At 53.3% G+C, this 20429-nt stretch overlaps 1 protein-coding gene across 15 annotated transcripts in view; it reads right to left on the bottom strand.

The window, feature by feature from the left end:
• The window catches only part of MAPT (microtubule associated protein tau), a 96807-nt gene that overhangs the window by 38806 nt on the left and 37572 nt on the right, over positions 1-20429 (bottom strand). For 8 of the 15 annotated variants that reach the window (XM_045525905.1, XM_045525907.1, XM_045525913.1 and 5 more), the window contains exons 2-4: positions 12364-12516; positions 5684-5770; positions 3193-3279 (exon numbers count right to left, since the gene is read on the bottom strand). In XM_045525905.1, coding sequence (XP_045381861.1) covers positions 3193-3279; positions 5684-5770; positions 12364-12499 — 310 coding nt within the window. In that variant the 5' untranslated portion in view covers positions 12500-12516. The remainder of the gene's footprint in view (positions 1-3192; positions 3280-5683; positions 5771-12363; positions 12517-20429) is intronic. The other 7 variants (XM_045525906.1, XM_045525912.1, XM_045525916.1 and 4 more) reach the window with 2 other exon arrangements.

The raw sequence follows: 20429 nt of genomic DNA, 5'->3' as shown, positions 1-20429 counted from the left end.
GGCGACCTCGCGGGAGGGAGGCCAGCAGTGCTGGTGAGGAGCTAGTGGTCTGTCTTGTGGTTTAGGAAGGCACAGCACACCCCAAACAAAGCAAACGAAGATTTAGAAAGTTCCAGACCACATCAATAGTACCACCATCAATAAGCTTTAATACCTAGAACACTAGTTTCTGCCTTGTGAACAACCAACCAGGACACTGCTACAGGACGATGGATAGAACTGTCCAGAAGATGAGTTTATAAGGCGAGTTCGCCACGTTGACACGCACTGACCTCACGACATCAGAATTACCAGCGTGCCCTGAGCACAGTGACAGAGAGGCTACCGCCTCCGAGAAATGCCTACGAGTTGCTGGCAGGGCCATCGGTCTTATCTCCCTGACCTGCGATGACTCAGTCTCTGCACCTAAAACAGAAACGCCAAGTCACCACCACTCGCCAGCACGGGCCTGCACGGACAGCGTGGGCCAGGGAAAGAAAGGTTCTTTGAGTTGCTGGACTGCCCCGTGGTGGCCTCATAAATACTAGTGTGCCGGCTGTCCCGGGGCAGCGGAGGGAGGTAGGAGGCCAGCTGGTCGGCACGGACACCCTGTGGGTCCCCCCAGCCGACACTGTGCTGTCCTTGTCCTCCTTGTCCTGCAACCACAGCACCGAGCGAGTGTTGGCCACCTGTCCAGGGGCACAGCGCTGCGTGTAGACTTGGTCTGAGTTTCTGACAAGGTTATGGAAATGGAAGAAAGGCTTGGAGTGACAGCAAGTCCAGCTAAAGGGCCACGGAGTCCTGGAGACAGAGGACAAGAGGAGCCATTCCCGGGGGACGGCACCTGTGGCGCTGGGTGAGCTGACTGGCTTCCACTCGCCGGCACAGCCGCCACAGCCCCGCTTTGGTGTGAGTGCGAAGCTGGAGGCTGCGATGTCTGACAGCCCTGGAGCCCAGCAAGGGAGGTGCTCGGAGGCACGGGAGGAGGGAGGGAGGGAGGGCAGGGGTTGGACGTCACATCACTAACGGCCTCCGTGTGCGCCTGGGGAGTATTTCACACGGAACCAGGGGGACTCCATGCTCGCCAGCAAGACAGGACCCCGTGGTGGGGCAGCCACACTGCGCCCCGAATAGATGACAGTGAGAAGTGTCACTGGAATACCAAGGTACAGAAAATAGGACATGCCAAAGCAAGGTGCCAAACTAAGGTCCCTGTTGTCAAGTCAATAGCTGAGAAAATGTTCACCCAACTCTAAAACCTCCCTGCCGCACGCAGGGTGTGACAGGCGGGGAGGAGATCTTTGAGGCGGGTTTCACTGGAGAGAGTGGCCTGGGGGTTGGCTCCATGGCCACCTCCAATCTCAGCGCCAGCCAAAGGGTTTCAAGGCACCATGCGGAGACCCTGGGTGCGTGTCCCCTCTGGTTAGGGACCCGGTGGACTACTGCTGTCAGGGCCCCAGCGGAGAACAGCAGAGGATGAGACGGGCTAGCCCTGCTTTGGGGGCAGAGCACAGGAGTGTCACTGCAGCCCTGCATGCAGTCCATGCGCCCGCAGTTTGCTTGCCGACGTGTTCCCTGTGGCCCTGATGTGGTCAGATGGTGTCTAACAGGCCGCCAGCAGGAGCGAGCCGACCTCAGCAGGATGACGCTGGAGCTAGAGTTTCAGGTCGCAAGGGGCCAAGGAGAGAGGATGTGTCTGCCAGAATCCAGAGCAGAAGGAGCCTCTCCAGGGAAGGAGAGCTGGAGACTGGGGTGGGGCAGGGGAGAGTCTGGAAGAATCCACGTAAGGTCCCCATGACAGAGAGCCTCCTTGAAACCTCTCCAGGGGGTGGGCAGCAGCTCACATCAGCGCCAGCCCAGGAAGGACCTTCTTGCCTTGCCCCCCGCCCCCCGCACCTCCCTGCCAGCCCCCAGGGGAACGGCTGCAACCTGAGTGGAGTTAGGGCTCTGACTGCCATGTGGCACTGGCCGTTCTAATCAGCACTTGCAGACGTGTTTTGCCACTGTGGAGACTGAAGGGCTTTCGATGACTTTGGAATGACGGAAATGCCAAGAGTTGGCTGAGTTTTCATCCCAGGCAGGGGACGAACTTCCCTCACTGAGAAAACTACGAAGGGACAGCGGGAGACAAAACCAAGTCACCCGTGATCTCACCCCGTGAGTCGTTCCGCAACCTTCAAACGTCCTTCACGCTCTGCCCAGCTTGGAGACCGTGGCCTCCACCCATCCCGGAAGACGTCACTGCCGATCAGCTCACAGAGCAGAAGTGCGCTTGGATGGCACGGGGTTGGGGGGCGCTGCTCGCCTGCAGTGGCATTTTCAGCACACAGCCGAGACGGAGCTGCAGGCTCCCTGATGGCTGCCGGGGGCTCCATCTTTAGGAAGGAAAGAAAAGCTCCTGCCTGGGGACGTTCTCCCTGCTGCCCACTGGGATCCTGTCTAGCGCTCTTCCGCATTTCTTGTTGGGCAACCGGGCACCAAACCAGCAGCTGGAGTCTTTACACAAGAGCAGTGATGAGGACGTGAAGGAAATGACACTAAGAGCTCCGGGCTGCGAGGGCGCTTCCTGGCCCCCGGGGATGGGCAGCGCTCGGGGGACGCTGCAGCCTCGAGCCCTGTCCGACCGATTCCCCGTCATTCACGTGACAGGACACTCTCCTCATGCCCGTTCTACACGGGTATGTTTGAAAAGGCGACACAGTCCTAGAAGTGGATGCTGGATCACACATTTCTGAAGTCCTCCCGGACGGCCCAGTAAGATCCTCAAAAGGTGTGGTTCAGCCATCCGGACCCTGCTGTGAGCTCAGGTGCTCCCAGGGGTAAGCCACCCCCTGGGAGGGACCCAGACGCCGGGCAGAGTCCGAGCGGAGTGTGGACTGACCTCAGGTGGGAAGAAGGCATGGCTCTGCCCCTGCCTGCCCCAGCACACCCTCCAGAGAACTCTCTGGAGCGGATGCGCTGACTCAGGCAAGAACAGGAGAGTCAGAAGGAATCCGGAAGGTCCTACGCCCTGGATGGCTGGCCGGCAGCCACAGAGGCAACAGGGCACCAAGGCGCCAAGCTCCTAACAACCCGAGATTCCCCGAAACCGGCCTCTGCCCACACTCCTGCCTCGCGTGAGGACGACCCAGAGCGCGCCCGCTCCGGCAGCAGGTCGGCTGGGCACCCCGCGGGGGCCTTCATGCCCCCGGAGTCTCTGGGGAGCACCCTCACCTGTGGCTCCTTCTGGGATTTCCGTGTGGGGCCGGGCGGCAGCCTGCTCGCCGGGGGCTCGCTCAGCCACTAAGGGCGCTGTCACGTCTGGAAACCACCAAGAGTCACCTGAGAGGGCCCAGGACAGGCCGCGCCGAGCCCCTCACCCTTGCTTCTTGTGTGGGAGCAGTGCAGGGACGGGCGGGAGGGGATCAGCCACATGCAAGACAGCAGCCCCGCAAGGCAGGCCTCGCTCTGCCCCTGCTGTGTCCCCAGGAAGACATTCGCATGCTGTGACGGCACCCGCTCGCGATGCCCATCTGCCGGGGAAGCCACAGCCCCACGCCGCTGCAGTGAAAGGGACTCCCAGGCGTGGTCCCAGGAGTTTTTAAAGAAGAAATAGTGAAAACTAGGTGATTGTTCACTGCGGTTTGATCCTTAAGGCAGTGCAGGAGGCTGGGACTGGGACTAAGACAGTGAAGGGACCCTGGGCTTAGGGCCAGGGCCTGTGGTTTTGCTGTGAGGCTTTGGGCAAGTCCTTTTTCTGTTTTGATTGGACAGTCTCCTCATCTGTAAGATGGGAGTGTCATCTCTAGGTGATCCCCGAGACTCCTTCCAGCTCTAACCCCTGCTCCCGAGCCCATGACCCACACTGAGAAGTGCAGAGTCCCCTGCCTGGCAGTAAACAGGCCCAGACCTGCCCACGGTCAGGTACTCGACCCTGGATGGCCAGAGGTAGAGATCGGCCGCCAGGGGCTGCTGTCAATCTCTCATCAAGGTGAACACTTGCAGACCAGAGATCCTCCCCGAGCAATGCCCTGGCACACTCCCAGGCCGTTCCGGGCAAACATAAGGAGCTGTCAGCTTTGAAGGCTTTCCAAGAGCCTAAGTAAGCTTAGTTCAATGAAGGACGTTTTAATTATGGTCGTCTCATCTGTGGGTGAGAGCCAAGGCTCCAGGGCCCACACAGGCATGGGGTCCAGAGCGTGGCAAGACTTGGTTGGGAGATTCTTTCAGAATCATGTTGATGGAGCCATGAAAGCCAAGGATGTAGGCTGGCATGAGGTCTGGCTTAGTGTTTCGGGACTTTCTCAGGGTGGCAGGCAATTTGCAAAACTGTCCTGACCAGATGAGCAGGGAATGTCTTGCATCACCGGCTCTAAGCAGGAGAATTTGGCCTAGATATTGTCCTCACGAGGCTAAGAACCTTGGGGGTAAGGGCCACGCCTGCCACATCCTCCGAAGATGCACCATTATACCAAGCACGGGCAGGCACTCGGCAGCCACTTTCTGAATTAACACAAAGGTGGACGCTTGGGGAGACGCCGGGCGAGGTTCTCACCCCGAGACATAGATGTAACACCCAAGATAGCACGCAGGCCTGGAGAAGTGCTCAGGATGGATCCTTGAACCTCCTCAGGAAGGATGGGGAGATAGAGGGGCAGCTACTGTAGACAAGTGACTCAAAAGCCATTCTCAGTGCCCTTTTCCCTTGATTTCTTCTACTAAAAAGGCTGACAAGCAAAATGCTCAATGTCCCAGCTTCCCTTGCAGCCAGAGGTGGCCAAAAGACCCAGTTCTGGCAATGAGACATAAGGAGAAGTCTACCACTTGCAAGAAAACTCCTGCTTTCCTAATAAAAAGGGAACACCTTTGGTTTCAGGGCCCTTTTGGCCACTCTACTGTGCTACTTGTTCTTGCTTAGAAGGCAGATGTGATGCCTGGAAGTGCAGCAGCCACCTTGCAACCATGAGGCAGCAATCCAACCACTAAGGACAACAAGATCAAGCTAAAAGAGCACCAATGACACTGGGGAGCTGCTGTGCAAGTCCAGACATCTTATTATGTGAGACAAATAGACCTCTTCATGGATATGACACAGCTAGCTCAGTTTTCTGTTTCCTGCAGCCAAATGCAGCCTTGACTGACACAGACAGGAAGCAAGAGAAGATAGTCAAAACCAGGACTGAGGAGCATGTTAGGAAATACATGAGGCGCTTTATAACCACCTAGATACCAAATGTCCGGAGAGGACAAGTTAAAAGAAGCACTGGAACAAACACCCAAACACCGTGGCCAAAGTCCAGATGCCCAGACCCTCTGCCCCAATGGGAAGGATGGCACTAACCCAAGACCTGTCCCAAGGGGTGGGCTTGGACGTGTACACTGACCTGCCCCTTCCCTCTGCAAATGGCTGCTCTGGAACCTGTCGGCCCCGTGAAAGGCGAGAGAGGTGGGGGCTTCTGCAGGGGTGAGGGAGGACAGTCGACACGGACGGGGGCTTTGTGGAGCTGTGCGCAGAGCACACCCATGACGGAGGCGCCCACACCTGGCGCCAGGCAGGCTTGGCTCATGTCCTGGCAGCGTGTCCTGCAAAGCACTGAGCGAGCGCATGTCCCAGCCAGAGGCAGAGGGAGCAGGGCCGGGAGGGGCGGCTCAAAGCATGGCTAAGCGGGGGCTGGAGCGTGGAGGGAGCTGTCTGAATGGAGCCGGGAGGGGAGGGAGGCCCCACCTTCGGCCGTCGGAGTGCTCTTAGCATCAGAGGTTTCAGAGCCGGGTTCCTCAGATCCATCATCAGCGGGGTTCTGCAGGGGAGACTCTGGAACACACACAATGAGCCCCTCAGAATGGCTGCCTCTCCCTGCCCTCCCTGAACCTCAGAGGTACTTGGGAGCAGTGTCTTTTAGGACTGAAAATCCCTCAGCATGGAACCCGGAGAGTTGGAACGTGGCCTCATGATAAAACCACAAAGGGGACCAACCCCACCCCCCGTGCCAGCACGACTGTGCCCCACACCAGGGTACCTGGGCAAAGACACAGGTGACGTGTGTTTGCTCCTGGGTGAGAGGAGAAATGGCCTCTTACCGGCGAGTGGTTCCAGCTAAGGAAAAGCCTCTTCCAGTGACAAATGGGCAGCAGATACCAGAAAGCAGGGACACACGTGAACCTTTTGCTTTGTCGTTGCTATTAACGAATGACAAGTCAACGCCTGGGAAAACATTTGAGAGCCACCTCCTCCCTTGGAAAAGGAATCGGCCGGGCCAGACGCAGAGCGCGCTTATAAACGGACACTTGGTGCGCCTGGACTTTACCCGGCTCCTTTCACAGAAAGATCTCCAAGGGCTAACCAAGGGGCTGCGAGTTACATTTGCAACGTTGGCCGTGGGACCTACAAGGAAACTGTCCTTTCAGAATCCAAAGCCGGTACCAGGGGCCCAAATGACCACAGTGGGTGACAGTCACACCCTCCACCATGAATGACCTTGGCAAGGCGGCTTTTGTTGGCTTAACAGAAATGAGGAAATCTACCTCCTCCTCTTGGCAGGACTGAACTGTGCCCTCCCCTGTGGCACCTTGGCCACCAGGAGTCAATCTGCCTGGGTCATTTTATGGGCTTATCGATGCGTCACGCAGGACCCAGGGCTGAGCAAGCCAAGGCCTCGCAGTAGGGAAGGCCGAGACCACTCGGGAGCCCCGTGGGCGCAGAGCCAAGTGCTGGCGTGGACGGCACAGCCTGCCTGCAGGAGCACACAGGCTAATGCGGAGAAAGGTGACCACATGTGTCAGGGAGGCCCAGGGCCAGCGGATAGTGCCCTCCTGGAGGTCTCCTAACAGGAAGTGGGAGTCTCAGTTCAGAGGGCACTGGACCAAGTCCTGGCTCCACCACCTACCAGTTGTGTGACTCTAGGCACGTTACCTAACCTCCCTCTGCCTCAGTTTTCTCCCCTGTAAAATGGACATGGTCATAGTTCCACCCACTCCAAGCATGAAACTGCTTAACTCTTATTTAAAGCACTTTGTACCTTGCGTGGCAGGTGGGAACGCCCCGCCAGTGGCGGCGATTACCCGTCATTACTGTGCCAGTGTGTTGAAGGGCCCAGCGCAGCCCGGCTCACAGCAGGAGCTTGAGTGTTACGGTGCTGAGAGTGGTGACGCCGACGCCGACTGGAATCCCGGGGGCTCCTAGCAGGTGGCTGACCACTGTGCCAGACGGACAAATGGGCTCTGGCCACATGAGGAAAAGCGTCACTTTGCAGTGACAGTCCACGTGAGCTTAAGACCCCATCAAGCACGTGGGGACTTTCAGTCTGGAAATTGCAAACACCCCCTCTGTGGCACAGTCTGTGGAGGCCCCCTGCTATCTTCCCACCCACCCTGGGAACAGGCCCTGATATAATGCAGGACAGAGCTGTGCCCAGTTCAAAGGCCACATCGTCCAGCCTCCTGGGCAGGCAGGGGACGTCACTGGATAGGATGTCCAGGAAAACGTCTGGATGGGAGGAGCTCAGCTGGGAGGCGTTCCCTGTGCCCCGCTCCCTCCCTCCCTCCCAGCGGCCTTTCTGAACCAGGAGACACGTTGAGCATGGAAGCCACGTGCTTAGGAGGGTGGTTCTTTTCAGCCATATGAAAAGTAAAAGCCATTGTCAGCTCACCAGCCATACAAAACAGGCTGGGGACCCGATGTGGCCGGCATGGTGTGCTGAGCCCTGGTTTAAGGGATAGCTCTTGGCCCTGGGAGGATGACAGGATGAAGGGAGGAGTGTGTAAAGGCCACAGGGCTGCTGTTGCAAAACCCAGGGGAACAGGCGTGAGGTCCGTGGGTGCTGTGAGTGCTATGGGAGGAACTGGCCAAGGCCATGAAGGACTAGTTGATGGTACCACCAGCAGCAGCAGAGAAACCAGGAATGGCCCAGGATGGGGGCGACTGAGCTTGGTTTTGATTTGTTAGGTTTTGAGGGTGGCTTAGGCATTCAGGAGAGATGTCCCTTGGGCAACAGGGAAGTTCTGGTGGACTTGGAGGAAGCCACTCCACCTGGGGTAGGGGCAACCCTAGCATCGGTTTCAGGATGGGAGCACAAAGCAGAACGAGAGGATGAAAAAAAAAGGCAACTGGAGTTCAGGTGCACTGCGAGATCAGATACCCCAGTCAACTCTTTGTTAAAACGCCATCCCTGGACACCCAGCCCTGGCTGTGCCCATCCTGCCAAAGAACAGCTAACTCTAAACAAGCTTCCAGCACACACACAGCTGCCTGGTCCTGGAGCTTACAAACACCTGCGAACAGCCTCAAGATGGCTTTGCACAAATGGTGAGGCAGCATCATGCACTGTCTTTTGGGTTTGGTTATTATCAACCAGCCTAGATTGCAGGGCACATGGGAATTTATATGGGGTGATGGTGCCCTTCTCTCAATCTGTCCCCCGAACCTGACATCCTCATCATTTGCATTATTCCTGTTAAATTCCTTGGAGGGAGGGAAGGGGGGAGGAAAAAGCCTCTTTGGAATATCTTATCTGGAAGGTATAACAAGTTAACCCATCAACACCTTTTAATTCATTAGTAACTAACTTTCACCCACTTTGCAGCTCTCTTGGGCGGCATCCAGTCCTATTTCAGCTTTTAGTAACCACTGAGCTAGTCTTTATTCTGGTATTTAACATGTGCTTTCTTGTCATTATTCAAAATAGTGTTCTGTCACTTATTTAAAATATTGCTAGTAAAGTGACACCTTCTGCCAAGTCAAACCTGCCACTCCCTGTATAAAAACAGCTGTCTCTGAACCCTCAGTAGCAAGAATTAATTTGATGAGAACTATGAAAACCTCTTAGGTATCACTTGCTTCGTGGGAAGTATATTCTTGGGGTAAGCAAATTATTTTCAAACTCTTGCCTTTCATAGCAATTTTAAAAAAGGAAGGTTAGCAATTTAAAATTTGCATTAGAACAGTTTTAGAGTTATAGAAAATTTGTGAAGACAGTACAGAGAATATACCCTACTCCCAGTTTCCCCTGTTGTTAAAATTTTACATTATTGCAGGACATTTGTTGCAACATAGTATTTAGGTTATTAAGCATGAAATGTCTGATTTCCTTAAATACTAAGTTTGACAGTTGGTATCTCTGATATTTCACTTTGACACTTATTTTATTTTTATTATGAAGGTACATCCTCAGTTTTGCAAACACATGTTTTGGCTTGTGATTATCTTTCAAATTTTCTTTAAAGCAATTTTTGTGACAATATGGATAAGTAAAAAAATTCCTGTTATTTTCAAATATGAGTTCTGTTGTGGAACTAATACAGCACAGCCAGCTTGAAATATCAATGAAGTGTTTAGGAAGGATGTGGCTAATGAACGCACAGTACGTCGATGGTTTGAGAAGTTCCATTCTGGTGACTTTAATCTTGAATATGAGCCACGTGGGCGACCTGAGACCAAGGTGGATAATGATGAGCTGAAAGCTATAATGGAAGCGAATCCATCTCAACCTACGTGTGAATTGGCAGCAAGGTTTGACTTTACTATTCTGACAATATTGGACCACTTGAAACAAATTGGCAAGGAAAAGCAGCTGGATAGATGTGTTCTGCATGAATTAAATGAGCGTCAAAAGAGAAATAGTCTGGAAACTTGCCTTTTTTTGCTGTCACGACATAAAGGCGAACCATTTCTACACCATATTGTTACGTGTGATGAAAAATGGATTCTTTTTGACAACTGCAAGAGTTCGGCACAACGGTTGGATAAAGATGAAGTGCCAAAACACAGTCTAAAACTGAATATTCATCGACAAAAGCTAATGGTGTCTGTTTGGTGGTCCAGAACTGGTATTGTCAACTACAGCTTCACAGAATCTGGTCAATTGGTTACAGCACATGTCTACTGCAACCAACTGGACAAAATGATGAGGATGCTTGCAATTAAGCAGCCAAGATTGGTTAATAGAGACAGGCCAGTCCTCTTGCAAGACAAGGCTTGACCATGTGTCCCACAAACAATGCTGCCCAAACAGTAGCAGTTGGACTTAGAAACTCTCTGTCATCCACTGTATTCACCAGACCTTGCACCAACATCACTTCTTCCAGACTTTGGACCACTTCTTGCAAGGAAAAATATTTAATTCTCAACAAGCTGTGGAAAATGCCTTTCAAGATTTCAACACCACTCACTCTCCAGGCTTCTTCACTGCTGGCATAAACAAGCTACCGTTAAGACGGCAAAACTGTGTGGATGGTTTAGGTGCATACTCTGATAGTTGTACTGCTTTTTGTTTGAGATATAATAAACTAAACTTTTGATTTGAAATTGGACATTTCATATTTAATGACCTAAATATATATTTTTAACTTTATTTTTAAATCAGGCTGCTCTGCCTTTCATATGCACAATTCACGAGAGGCAGGATTCAGTATGTTGTGATCCCAACTTGGATTCCACCCGCAGGAGTTCAGAGAAGAAACTCCTTTGTCATCTGTAAAGGGGAAGTGACCTGCCCTCACGGGCTACTGTGAGCATCACCTGAGACCTTGGGTGGCAAAAGCCCTTTGCCAACAGTAGAGTTCTACAAAAATGCCCAAATTATCATTTTAAGGTAGTTCCCTTATAAGTAGGGTGGCCATCTACTTTATCACATGAATTAGGACACTCGAAAGTGAAAGCGCCACTAATAACGATGCAGAACAGACGTGCTGGACACGTGTGCTCCGTCCTGTGCACCTGGGGAGGGGCTCTTGGGGGTCTTTGTCTGGAAAAGAGGCAAAACCTGGCCCCCGCCAACCCCAATCTCCCCCAGCAGCACCGCCCTGCCAGGCGGCGGCTGGCTGCGAAAGGCTAAGCTTTGGGGCTGAGGGCTTGGGGGCACCACCCTCCTGCAACACACCCTGGGCACGGTGGGGGGAGACCTGTGGGGGGAAGAGGAAGGGAGGTGAAGGGAGGAGGGACAGGAAAAGAGACTGCAGGAGAAAGCAGGGTGGAGGGGACCCAGGGAGGAAGGAACTGAGAAGGATTTAAAGGAGAAAACAGATTTCCTAACTCAGCCTCCCAGCTGTGTTCTGCAGGGAGCTAAACTCCAGCCGCTGCGTGGAGGAGGCTCATCTCCATCCCCTCCCGCCGACTGACCCCGGGCAGGGAGGCTGGGCTGGAGCCTCCTGTCCCTCACTCCCCTCTCCCCAAGCCTCTCCGGCCCTGAATACCACCCTCCACGGCACAGTTTGCTGTATCCTCCTTCCCCTCCCTCCAACAACCTGCACCCACTTTCTGGATTCCCAAGTTCCTCTTCATCCAACACCTTCCCTGTGTCAACAGACAGAAATCAGCCTTTGAAATGAAGCCCCCCAGTGAGCCCTGAAACCTCTCCAAGGTGGGCATGGCTGCTCCCTACGGGACAGCTGGTGGTCCTGGCTTCCCCCGCCCAGGGGCTGCCTGGTGACCCCACCTCCAGGGATCTTCCTGGATAGACCTACCCAGCAGAGGTCATTCCCCACCTTGGAGCTCCCCGACTTATATTCACTGCCCCACCGCCCGGGCTGGGGCTGCGAAGTGTTTTGCTATTTTTAGCACTAAAAGAGAAAAGTAGACTGTTTGCCACTCTGTCTCCTTAGAAACGGTCCGGAGGCAGGGACCAAGTCCTTGCGCTGGGTGGCATCATGAGCTGCTCCCGGAGCACCGGCTGCCCCCCGAGCACCAGCTGCACCCCGTAAGGAGAACAGCTCTTTGCAACACAACTCAGCACCCTCGGGCCAGCTCGGTGCTCCCGGGGAGAGTGAGGGGGTCGGCACGGGGAGCCCGAGGGGGCTGCGCATGCTCTGTGGGGCTCTCCAAACAAGGCGGCAGTGAAATGAAACACACCTGTTTGGAAGGGGCGAGGACAAGGCCACGTCAATCTGGCCAAAAGACCTTATTATAGAATACTTAGAAGTTGAAGCAGTTTATTAATGTGGATATAGTAAGAATCCCAGAGCTAACCAACTCTTGCCCAATGGGGGCCAGTCAGGCCTGATTTACGGGAGAGATAAAAAATAATGTATTATTGCCCCACATTTTACATGCTGATGAAGACTGATTTATAGGCTACCAGGTGTGGCTAAAGGCTCAAGAGAGTACCTGTACCCTGTATTCGTGAGACTACGAGACTGACAAGGGCCCTGCCGTCTTCCTCACACTGTGCTCACTCACGTGGCAAACTGTCCTTTGGAAAGGTAAATTTCAAATAGCTGCACCTTTTGGGTTACTTTGGCCCATTCACATTAATGAGGCTTCACTGTATGGACAATCTAAGACAATAATGGTATTTAAAACTCCTGTACAAATCTGCATACAAACCCATCCTGCCGGCCCCAGCCAAAGCACGTGGGCTGTGACCCTCGTGGGCCGTGATCCTCGTGGGCCTGCTGTGCGGGTCGTCCACTAACCTTTCAGGCCCTGGTCCGTGTCACCCTCCTGGTCTTGCAGCAGGGTGTAGTCGCCCTGATCTTTCCTGTCCCCCAACCCGTACGCCTCCTCGGCATGATCTTCCATCACGTCGAACTCCTGGCGGGGCTCAGCCATCCCGGGTCAAGGTTCACCTGGGGGAAGAAGGAAGGGGTGAGTTCCAAGGATTGGAATGGGGGGCAGGAGGGAACAGAGGTGCCCTGGTTCACGGCAGGCGGATCTCACCCACTCCCCTCTCTAAGCCGTCGGACACCCAGCCTCAGCCTGTACTCCATATCTGGCCAAAGTGATATTTATGTTTCTGTGCACGTTTAATTCACCGACATCCCATCAGTTCACGCTCAAAACCACCAGGTGTGGCAGGTTTGGCGGGCCTGACTTATTAGTCCCAGCTTTCTTTTCTTTCCACGTCATTAAAAAATAAATGCTGCTGACTAGTAGTTTGATTTTTTTTTTTTTTTTTTTTAATGGCAAGGGTAGGACCAGACAGGAGAGGGGAGGCATCGGCAAGGCATTTCTGGTCAGGAAAATGAGGCACGGAGGAGCAAAGGGATTATTCAATCAGACAGCAACTGGCGTCCAAAGCAAATTCTGACCCACCGGGGGTGTCCTGACTCCCCAAGCCCCGAGCTTGCTGGCCCCCTTGGAGTCAGGCTGTGGCCTCCGCTCACCTCACCTGCACCCACCACGTCCCTCAGGTGTGCGTTCCGGGGTGACTCTCGCAGCGGGCTGAGAAGTGCCATAGGAGGCCAGGAAGGGGCGTGAAGCTTTGGATCTGAACAACATGCAACCTCTTCCCCAGAAGCCCCGGTCGGGGACACTGCTGCAGCTCCACAGAGCCCACTGGAAACCACATCCACTCATACCTTCTTTTGTTTTTTGAGACAAGAGATTCTCTCTGTCACCCTAGGCTAGAGTGCCGTGGCGTCAGCCTAGCTCACTGCAACCTCAAACTCCTGGGCTCAAGGGATCCTTCCACCTCAGCCTCCCAAGTAACTGGGACTACAGGTGTGTGCCACCACACCTGGCTAATTTCTTTTATTTTTTGTAGAGATGGGTCTCACTATCTTGTCCAGAATTACATTAGAGGTGGGGGCTGGGAAGACGGGGGGTGGAGGTGACAAGGCAGAGGGCACAGCACCAGCTGGACACGGGTGGGTTCTGTTTTGAGACGATCTCTGCTCCAGAGAAGAATCCCACCCCCGGCTGCTCTTTATGAGCCGGTGATTCATTTGCCTAAATAAGCTCTAGAGAATTAATTCTCCTACCCTCCTTAACTTTCATTATGGTTTAAAATTTTTTTTTATGAATCTTTAGTTTTAATGGACTTTTCAGAGGAGAGGTATTCCCCTTCAGCTTCAGGTCAGGGGTCAGCAAATGTTTTCTGCAAAGGGCCAGACAGGCCGTATTTGAGGCTTTGAGGGCCACGTGGTCCCTGCTGAAGCCATTCCGTGCTGCAGCTGTGGTGGGAACGCAGCCATCGCTGATGAATGAGCAGCACGCCTAAGTCCTGGTAAAACTTTATCTGTAGACATTGGAATTAGAATTTCATATAGTTTTCATGTGTCACGAAATCTCATCCTTATTTTTTGTTTTTACTTTTCTAACCATTTGAAAATGTAAAAGCCATTCTTAGCTCAAGGCCCGATTTGGCCTGTGGGCCACAGTTTACCGACTCCTTCCTCAGGTGTCTCCAGTATTTCTTCAACAGTAAAAACAAAAACAAAAACAAAAAAAAACCTGTAAATAAGTCTCAGCAAGAACTATTGTGTGTTCCAGTCACCCCCTATGTTCTCAGTGTGGATTTCTGCATTTCATATTGGGTTTTCTTAAGCTGCTAGAGGTTTCCATAAGTTCCAAGCCAGGAGTAGGAGAATCAAGGGTCATTTCCAAGACTTGGGGCAGTGCCCCGCTTTTCTGGGGTCTGGGGATGTTTTTCCAGGCTGTTTTTGGCCGGGGCTGCACATTCAGCCCCATGGAGCAACATGACCAGGAAACAAATCTCACCACCCTGGTTTCTAACAACCCCTCTGCCCCTCCCCACCCCTCCTCCCCAGCTCCCTCCAACCCTGCAGAGTAGAGAGTCAGATGCACCACTAGGAAGCTGATGAATTACAGAGGCCGATGCAGAAATTGAATCATCTTTCAAAATGCAGGCTACTATTTACTATGCAAAATAAACAAACTGTGCCTCTCAAAGGCCAACATTTTCCTCTGAGGAAAAACAGTGGGATCTGTGGGAAGAACTCTCCAGGCAGGGAGGCTCCCTCCCACCCTGATCCTGGGACAGCGAACGCCCTTAGGTTCATGGGCCTTCTGATGAGACTCATGTAAGAGTCACAACACTCCAGGGGCTAGGTCCCCTGCCCCGTGCTAACGTTTTGGAACCTACGGATCGAGCTAAGGAAGAAGCCCATGTTCTGCAGCAGCCCTGAGGATCTACCTGACACAGGCAGGAGGCAGAATCCAGAAAGAAGCCGTCCCTGGAAAGCAAAATGAAGTGACTCTCCTTAGTCTTATGACGGACACGGATGGAGCGTGAGAACGCCCGCCTCTCTGGGCGGGCCCTGCCTGGTCACGTAGAGCCGCAGCCCCCGGCCTGCAACAGGACGCGCTCACCTGGCACCTGCCGAAGAGGGGGCGCTCGCTCTGTGTGGGCACCTTGCAGGCATCTCAGTGAGCCCCACAGCAGTCCTCTGAGGTCGGGGTCGTCATTGTTATCATCATCATCATCATCACCATCATCATCACAGATATTATGATTCCCAGGAATCTGGGAAGTCACCTGCCCCAGGTCACAAGCCAGTATGAGGCAGGGCCAGAATGCCAAGCCTGTGTCCTGCACGGCGACACTCAGCTGCCCCTCCTTGCCCATTCTTTCACCCTGGACCTGAAAACGTTCCTCAACTTTCTGCCTGAGACGTCGGGGTGCGGGTCTGTGGTGCGGGAGGAGCAGTGCCAGGACTCACACCCCGCAGCTGGGTGACCAAGCCACATCTCGCAACCTTTAGGCTCTTCATGCCCCAAATCACTCAGTGGTCCCCGAGCTCCCCTCCTACCCTGACATCAAGCGGGTCCACCGGGCCTGTGTCCTTCGGCTCGGGGGCCTGAGGTCAGTGACAGGACAGCAGGAGGCCTCCGGCCCAGGCCTGGGTGAGAGGCAGGGGTCCTTGGTACCCCAGCCAAGGATCTGCAGTCTCAGCCCTGCCTCCATCCTGCCCCACGCCTCTCTGACCCCTGCTGTCCTCCCCAAGGGCCAAGGGCAGGATGAACTGGACAAAGGACATCTAAGCCAACGGACAGATGGCACAGCCGTGCCTCCCGGCCCTGGGACTCCTATGCAAAGACAGTGGATTGAAAAACACATAAATAAGCCACCCCTGAGGTGGCTACGCAGCCCAGACCAGACATGTCATCACCCCACGGAGCCCTGTAATCTAAGTGAGACACACGGACAGGAAAATAAACACGCCGAGGCTGCTTTCCCCAGACTACCTGCTTTCTTATTCTTCTAAATCGATCAGCCTGTCTCGCTTCCCAGCTCCTGTTTTCCCAGCAGCGACTCACAGGCAGTGGGGGCGCAGTGAGGAAGACGTTTCAGGGGAGGCACCAAAGTCGAGGGAAGCCTGGAAACTAAAACAGGTCACGTCCGAGGGACCCTTGGGAACGTATTGCCTCCTGATGAGAGAAAACGAGGACCAGAGGGCCCCGGAGGCCGTCCCCGTTGGGTTGTAGCTAAACTGAGGCACGGGGAGAGGAAGGGGCTTGCTGAGTGGCTCTGGGCGCCTGCTCCTTGGGAACTGCACCTCCAGCCCCATCACGCCTTGCCCAGGGGACAGACGGAGCCCGGGGGACAGACGGAGCCCGGGGCCGAGGGGAGCAGAGAAAGAGAAAAGTGCCTGCAGGGCCGAGAGATGGGAACCCAGAAGACAGTGTGGGGAAAGGGGGGTGGGCGCAGGAGGGCGCGGGCATGCGGCAGGGGGGGATAGACCCCTGGGTCAAGTCATGGCTGCCGCTACCCACAGTCTTTTTTTTTTTTTTTAATTTTTTTGATTGAGGTAAAAGTCATGCAACATAAAACGAACCATTTTATTTATTTGAGACAGGGTCTCACTCTGTCGCCCGGGCTAGCGTGCAGTGGCGTCATCATAGCTCACTGCAACCTCAGACTGCTGGGCTCAAGCGATCCTCCTGCCTCAGCCTCCCGAGTGGCTGAGACTACAAATGTGCACCAACCACCATGCCTGGCTGATTTTTTTTCTTTTCTAAAATTTTTTTGTAGAGATGAGGTCTCACTATGTTACTCAGGCTGGTTTCAAACTCCTGGCTTCAAGCGATCCTCCTGCCTTGGCCTCCCAAAGTACTGGGATTACAGGCATAAGCCACTACACCTGGCCGAACCATTTTAAAGCTAACAATTCAGTGGCATTTGATACATTCACCATGTCTTGATACCGTCACTTCCATCTAGTTCCAAAACATTCTTGTTGCCCCTAAAAGAAACCCTTTACCCATTTATCAGTTGTCCCCCATTTTCCCCTTCGCCAGTCCCCAGCAAACATTCATCTACTTTCTGTCACCATGGATTTACCTATTCTGGATATTTCCCATAAAAGGAGTCATACACGATGTGGCCTTTCGGGACTGGCTTCTTTCACAGAGTGTCGGGTTTTCGAGGTTCAGCCCTGTCACAGCCCGGCTGGGTGCTCACTCCTTGGGTAACAGTCCACTGTATGCGTAGAGCACATGGGCCTGTCTTCTAAGAAGTCAAAAGTTTGGGAACAAGATAATATGCAATGTTTTATTGCGACTTTTTTCTGAGAACAGTGGAAATGGGGCGGGGGGTAGGGGGAGAAGAAAGGTGTGTGCATGACAGAAGGAGCCCGGCAGGGGCCCGGACAACCTTCACCTTCTTCCATGCTGCCAAGGCTGCCCCCGCAAGCCCCCAGGCCTTCAGAGGCGCAGGGATGTGTAGGGGAGACCCTGGGTCCCTCTTGCTCCCAAAGAACAGGGCCTTCCCAGGCCGAGAGACGGGACGAACTTTCTGCCCAGCAGAGATCCCATCTTCCCTGCAGCTTGTCTGAAGGGGCAGCTTTGTTTTCTCATCATCTCAGGCCACCCTCTGAGGTGTCTGGGTGGACAAGGGAACCCAGGAACCTCGCCCACCTCAGAGGTGAGCTCTGGAGCGTCACTGGGGGACCCTGCTTGCTGTTTGGAACATGTCTGCCATTTTCTTGGGCCCCTCTCTGTGACCGAGCATCTAGGCTCATGGCAAACCAGCGAGGGGGCAGGACAGGAATCCCAGACAGGCAAAGGACCTGAGGGGCTGACTTGACCAAGCCCACCAAGCCCACTAAGCCCCCAGGGACCCGATGCAAATCCCCTCTCCCCTCTCCGGCCCTGCTGCCCTGGGGTGGGATTCCCGGCAGCAAATGCCCCTGGAGGCTGCCCCTGCACAGACCTCGGGAAACAGAAACCCAGTCCTCCAGCGGGTTTGCAGGTTTGCCCTGATCTGGGCCGTTTCCTGCTGGAAGGAGTCCTTCCTCCACCTGTCCTTCCTAATCCTTCTAACCTTCTTACTGAAGGCAATACGGTTTGGGGATGAGTAATTCAGGTTCTAGAAAGTTCCTTGGGTGAGGGAGGGAGACCATCCCACACCCCTTGGGCAATTTTGGATTATTAATAGCAACTGTAAATTTGAGCCTAGAGAATGCACCCTTCAGTTAGGGCCGTCACAGAGAGGGCCTGTGTAATACAACAGCCCCAAGACAAGGATTTATAAACTGGGCCTCAGAGAGGTTCAGTAACCTTTTTAGGGTCACACAGCTAGTAAGAGCAAGCAGAGTTTGAACTCTGATCGTTTGATGCTAAAAACCACTTCAAAGTTACAGTATTATGCTGGCAGCTCCCTGACTTGTGTGAGGGGAGTCTAAGGTCGCGACCCAGTCCCGGGAGGGGGGAGTGAAGGGAGAGCCCAAGTCAAGTGAGGCCGGTCTCCCGCCACCCGGCTCTCTGCACCCCAAGCCCGGCGCACCGCGGGGCGCAGTCCAGCAGTCCAGGCTAGGGACGGCCGGGCTTCCCGTCAACTCCCCGGGGTGTTTCCTGCCGAGCCCCGGCCCTCGCTAGGGGGCGGCAGACGCCCGGCCGGCCGGCAGCCGGGACGACCCGGGGCTCCGTGACTCAGCGGAACCACCGCCCGCGGGGCCACAGAAGGGACCGTCGCGCTTAACCCCAAACTGGAATGAGCTAACAGAGGTGGCCGCACAGCTTTGTGACTATACTGACAACACTTAAAAAGGGTGACTTTTATGGCATGTGAATCATATCTCAATAAAGCTATTGCTTTTTTAAAAAACAGAAACAACTCCCGAATGGATCTCTCCCAGATAACTGAAGATCAAGCAGAGATAAACTCAGAATCCAAAAATAACCTTAAAATGAACTTTGTTCTCAAAGTTTTGAGAACTGACTTCTGAAGCTTTGGCTTCTGCATCACGTCTTCTCTTTGCTCTGGTCACTTCTGCACCACTGTGAGTTTGCCAGAGCATTTAGGTGGCAAACAGGACTCCTCATGACAGGAACCATGCTTCAAGCACGTTCCCATATTAATTCACACGACAGCCTGTAAGTAAGCCTGCTTTCACGGCTGGGGAAACCGAGGCACAGAAAGGCTGAGTAAGGTCACACAGTAATGGATCCTGGCCCTGGAAGGGACCTGTTAAGCCAACTGATGACAGTGGCTGATCATGGTGAAGGAGACTCAACCCAAGCAAAGCTTCTTATTTCCTTTGAGAACTTTCTCCCTATTTACAGTCTAATCTCCGATGCTTAGGGTCCAACTGTTTTGTTTTAAGATATAAAGATTCGTGAAAGGGTTGGATCTTGGCAACTCTGGATGCTACAGACGCTCTTCCATGATGGCCGCTCCCCAATGGTGAGTTTCTGAGGAGCCGCGTCTCTTCTTGTGTCCCCTCTTCTCTGCCACCCCCCCAAGCGGCACCTTGCAGAGGCAGGCACAGGGAGGTGCTCAGTAAGACTGGCCTCAGAGGAGCTCTGAAGTGTGAGCTTGTCACATCACATCACGGCTTACCACAGAATGTTCTAGAACTGAGTCAGAACGCTAATAATAAAAGACCCAGATTTCAAGCAGAACTGCCAAAGTCAATGGAGAGAAGATAAGGGACACACAAAGAAGAAAGGCTTGTGCTGGTGAGAAGCAGCTGGAATAATTCCGGGCTTCAATCCGAAGTGAATAATCACCGATTGTATGAAAGCATGAATGAGGGCCGCTCTGTGGGAGGAGGTGGGGCTGCTGTGTGCACACGGCTGTGTCATGGCTGATGGCAGCTGGCTAAGGCCACCATCATACGAAAATTCAGAGTGTGTCCGAGAGGACAATTCTGGGTGTTTTTGTTTTCTTTTAAATATCATTACTCTCAATTCCATGAGAGATTACAATTCTGGTTTTAAGTGAAGGTTTCTGTTCGTTTGTTTATTTGAACTAAAAGCTTCTCTCCTCCTTTGTAACTACTGGTATGGCCAAATAGTGCTTATAAAATCTGTCGTGCCTTTGTTTCCATAACTGCAGCTTTTCCTCCGACCCCCTTTTTGGTAAGTCTTTGATCAGGGAATAGCCTTCGATGAGGACAGTAGTGGCAGTGTGAGACACTGTCCCCTTCAGTGGCACCCAACGTCCCTGGCAACCACTTAAATTCAACCTGAAATGAATATTATGAACTCAGAGCCCCAGATGAACAAGGAGTTTACGCTGATGTCAAAGCCAAGAAACCAGAGCAAAAACATGCTTTTCTTGGGCAAACCACACTTACTCTTTAGGAGGGGGGATTGTTTAGAGAGAATGTATTATAATACTTTATAAAAGTGATTCATAGTCATTATTTAGAAGTTAAATACAAAAATATGCAAGAAAAAAGCACACTAGCCACTGTTAACAATTTAGGGAACACCCTTGTAGACACTTCCCCTATGTCCACGTACGATTTTCCCTAAGTGAGGCTACATTACACCAGGTATTCTGTAGCCTACT

The sequence above is a fragment of the Lemur catta genome, chromosome 15, assembly GCF_020740605.2.
Source record: "Lemur catta isolate mLemCat1 chromosome 15, mLemCat1.pri, whole genome shotgun sequence".
NCBI classification, from domain to species: Eukaryota; Metazoa; Chordata; class Mammalia; order Primates; family Lemuridae; genus Lemur; species Lemur catta.
This window is presented reverse-complemented; position numbering and strand designations above follow the sequence as displayed.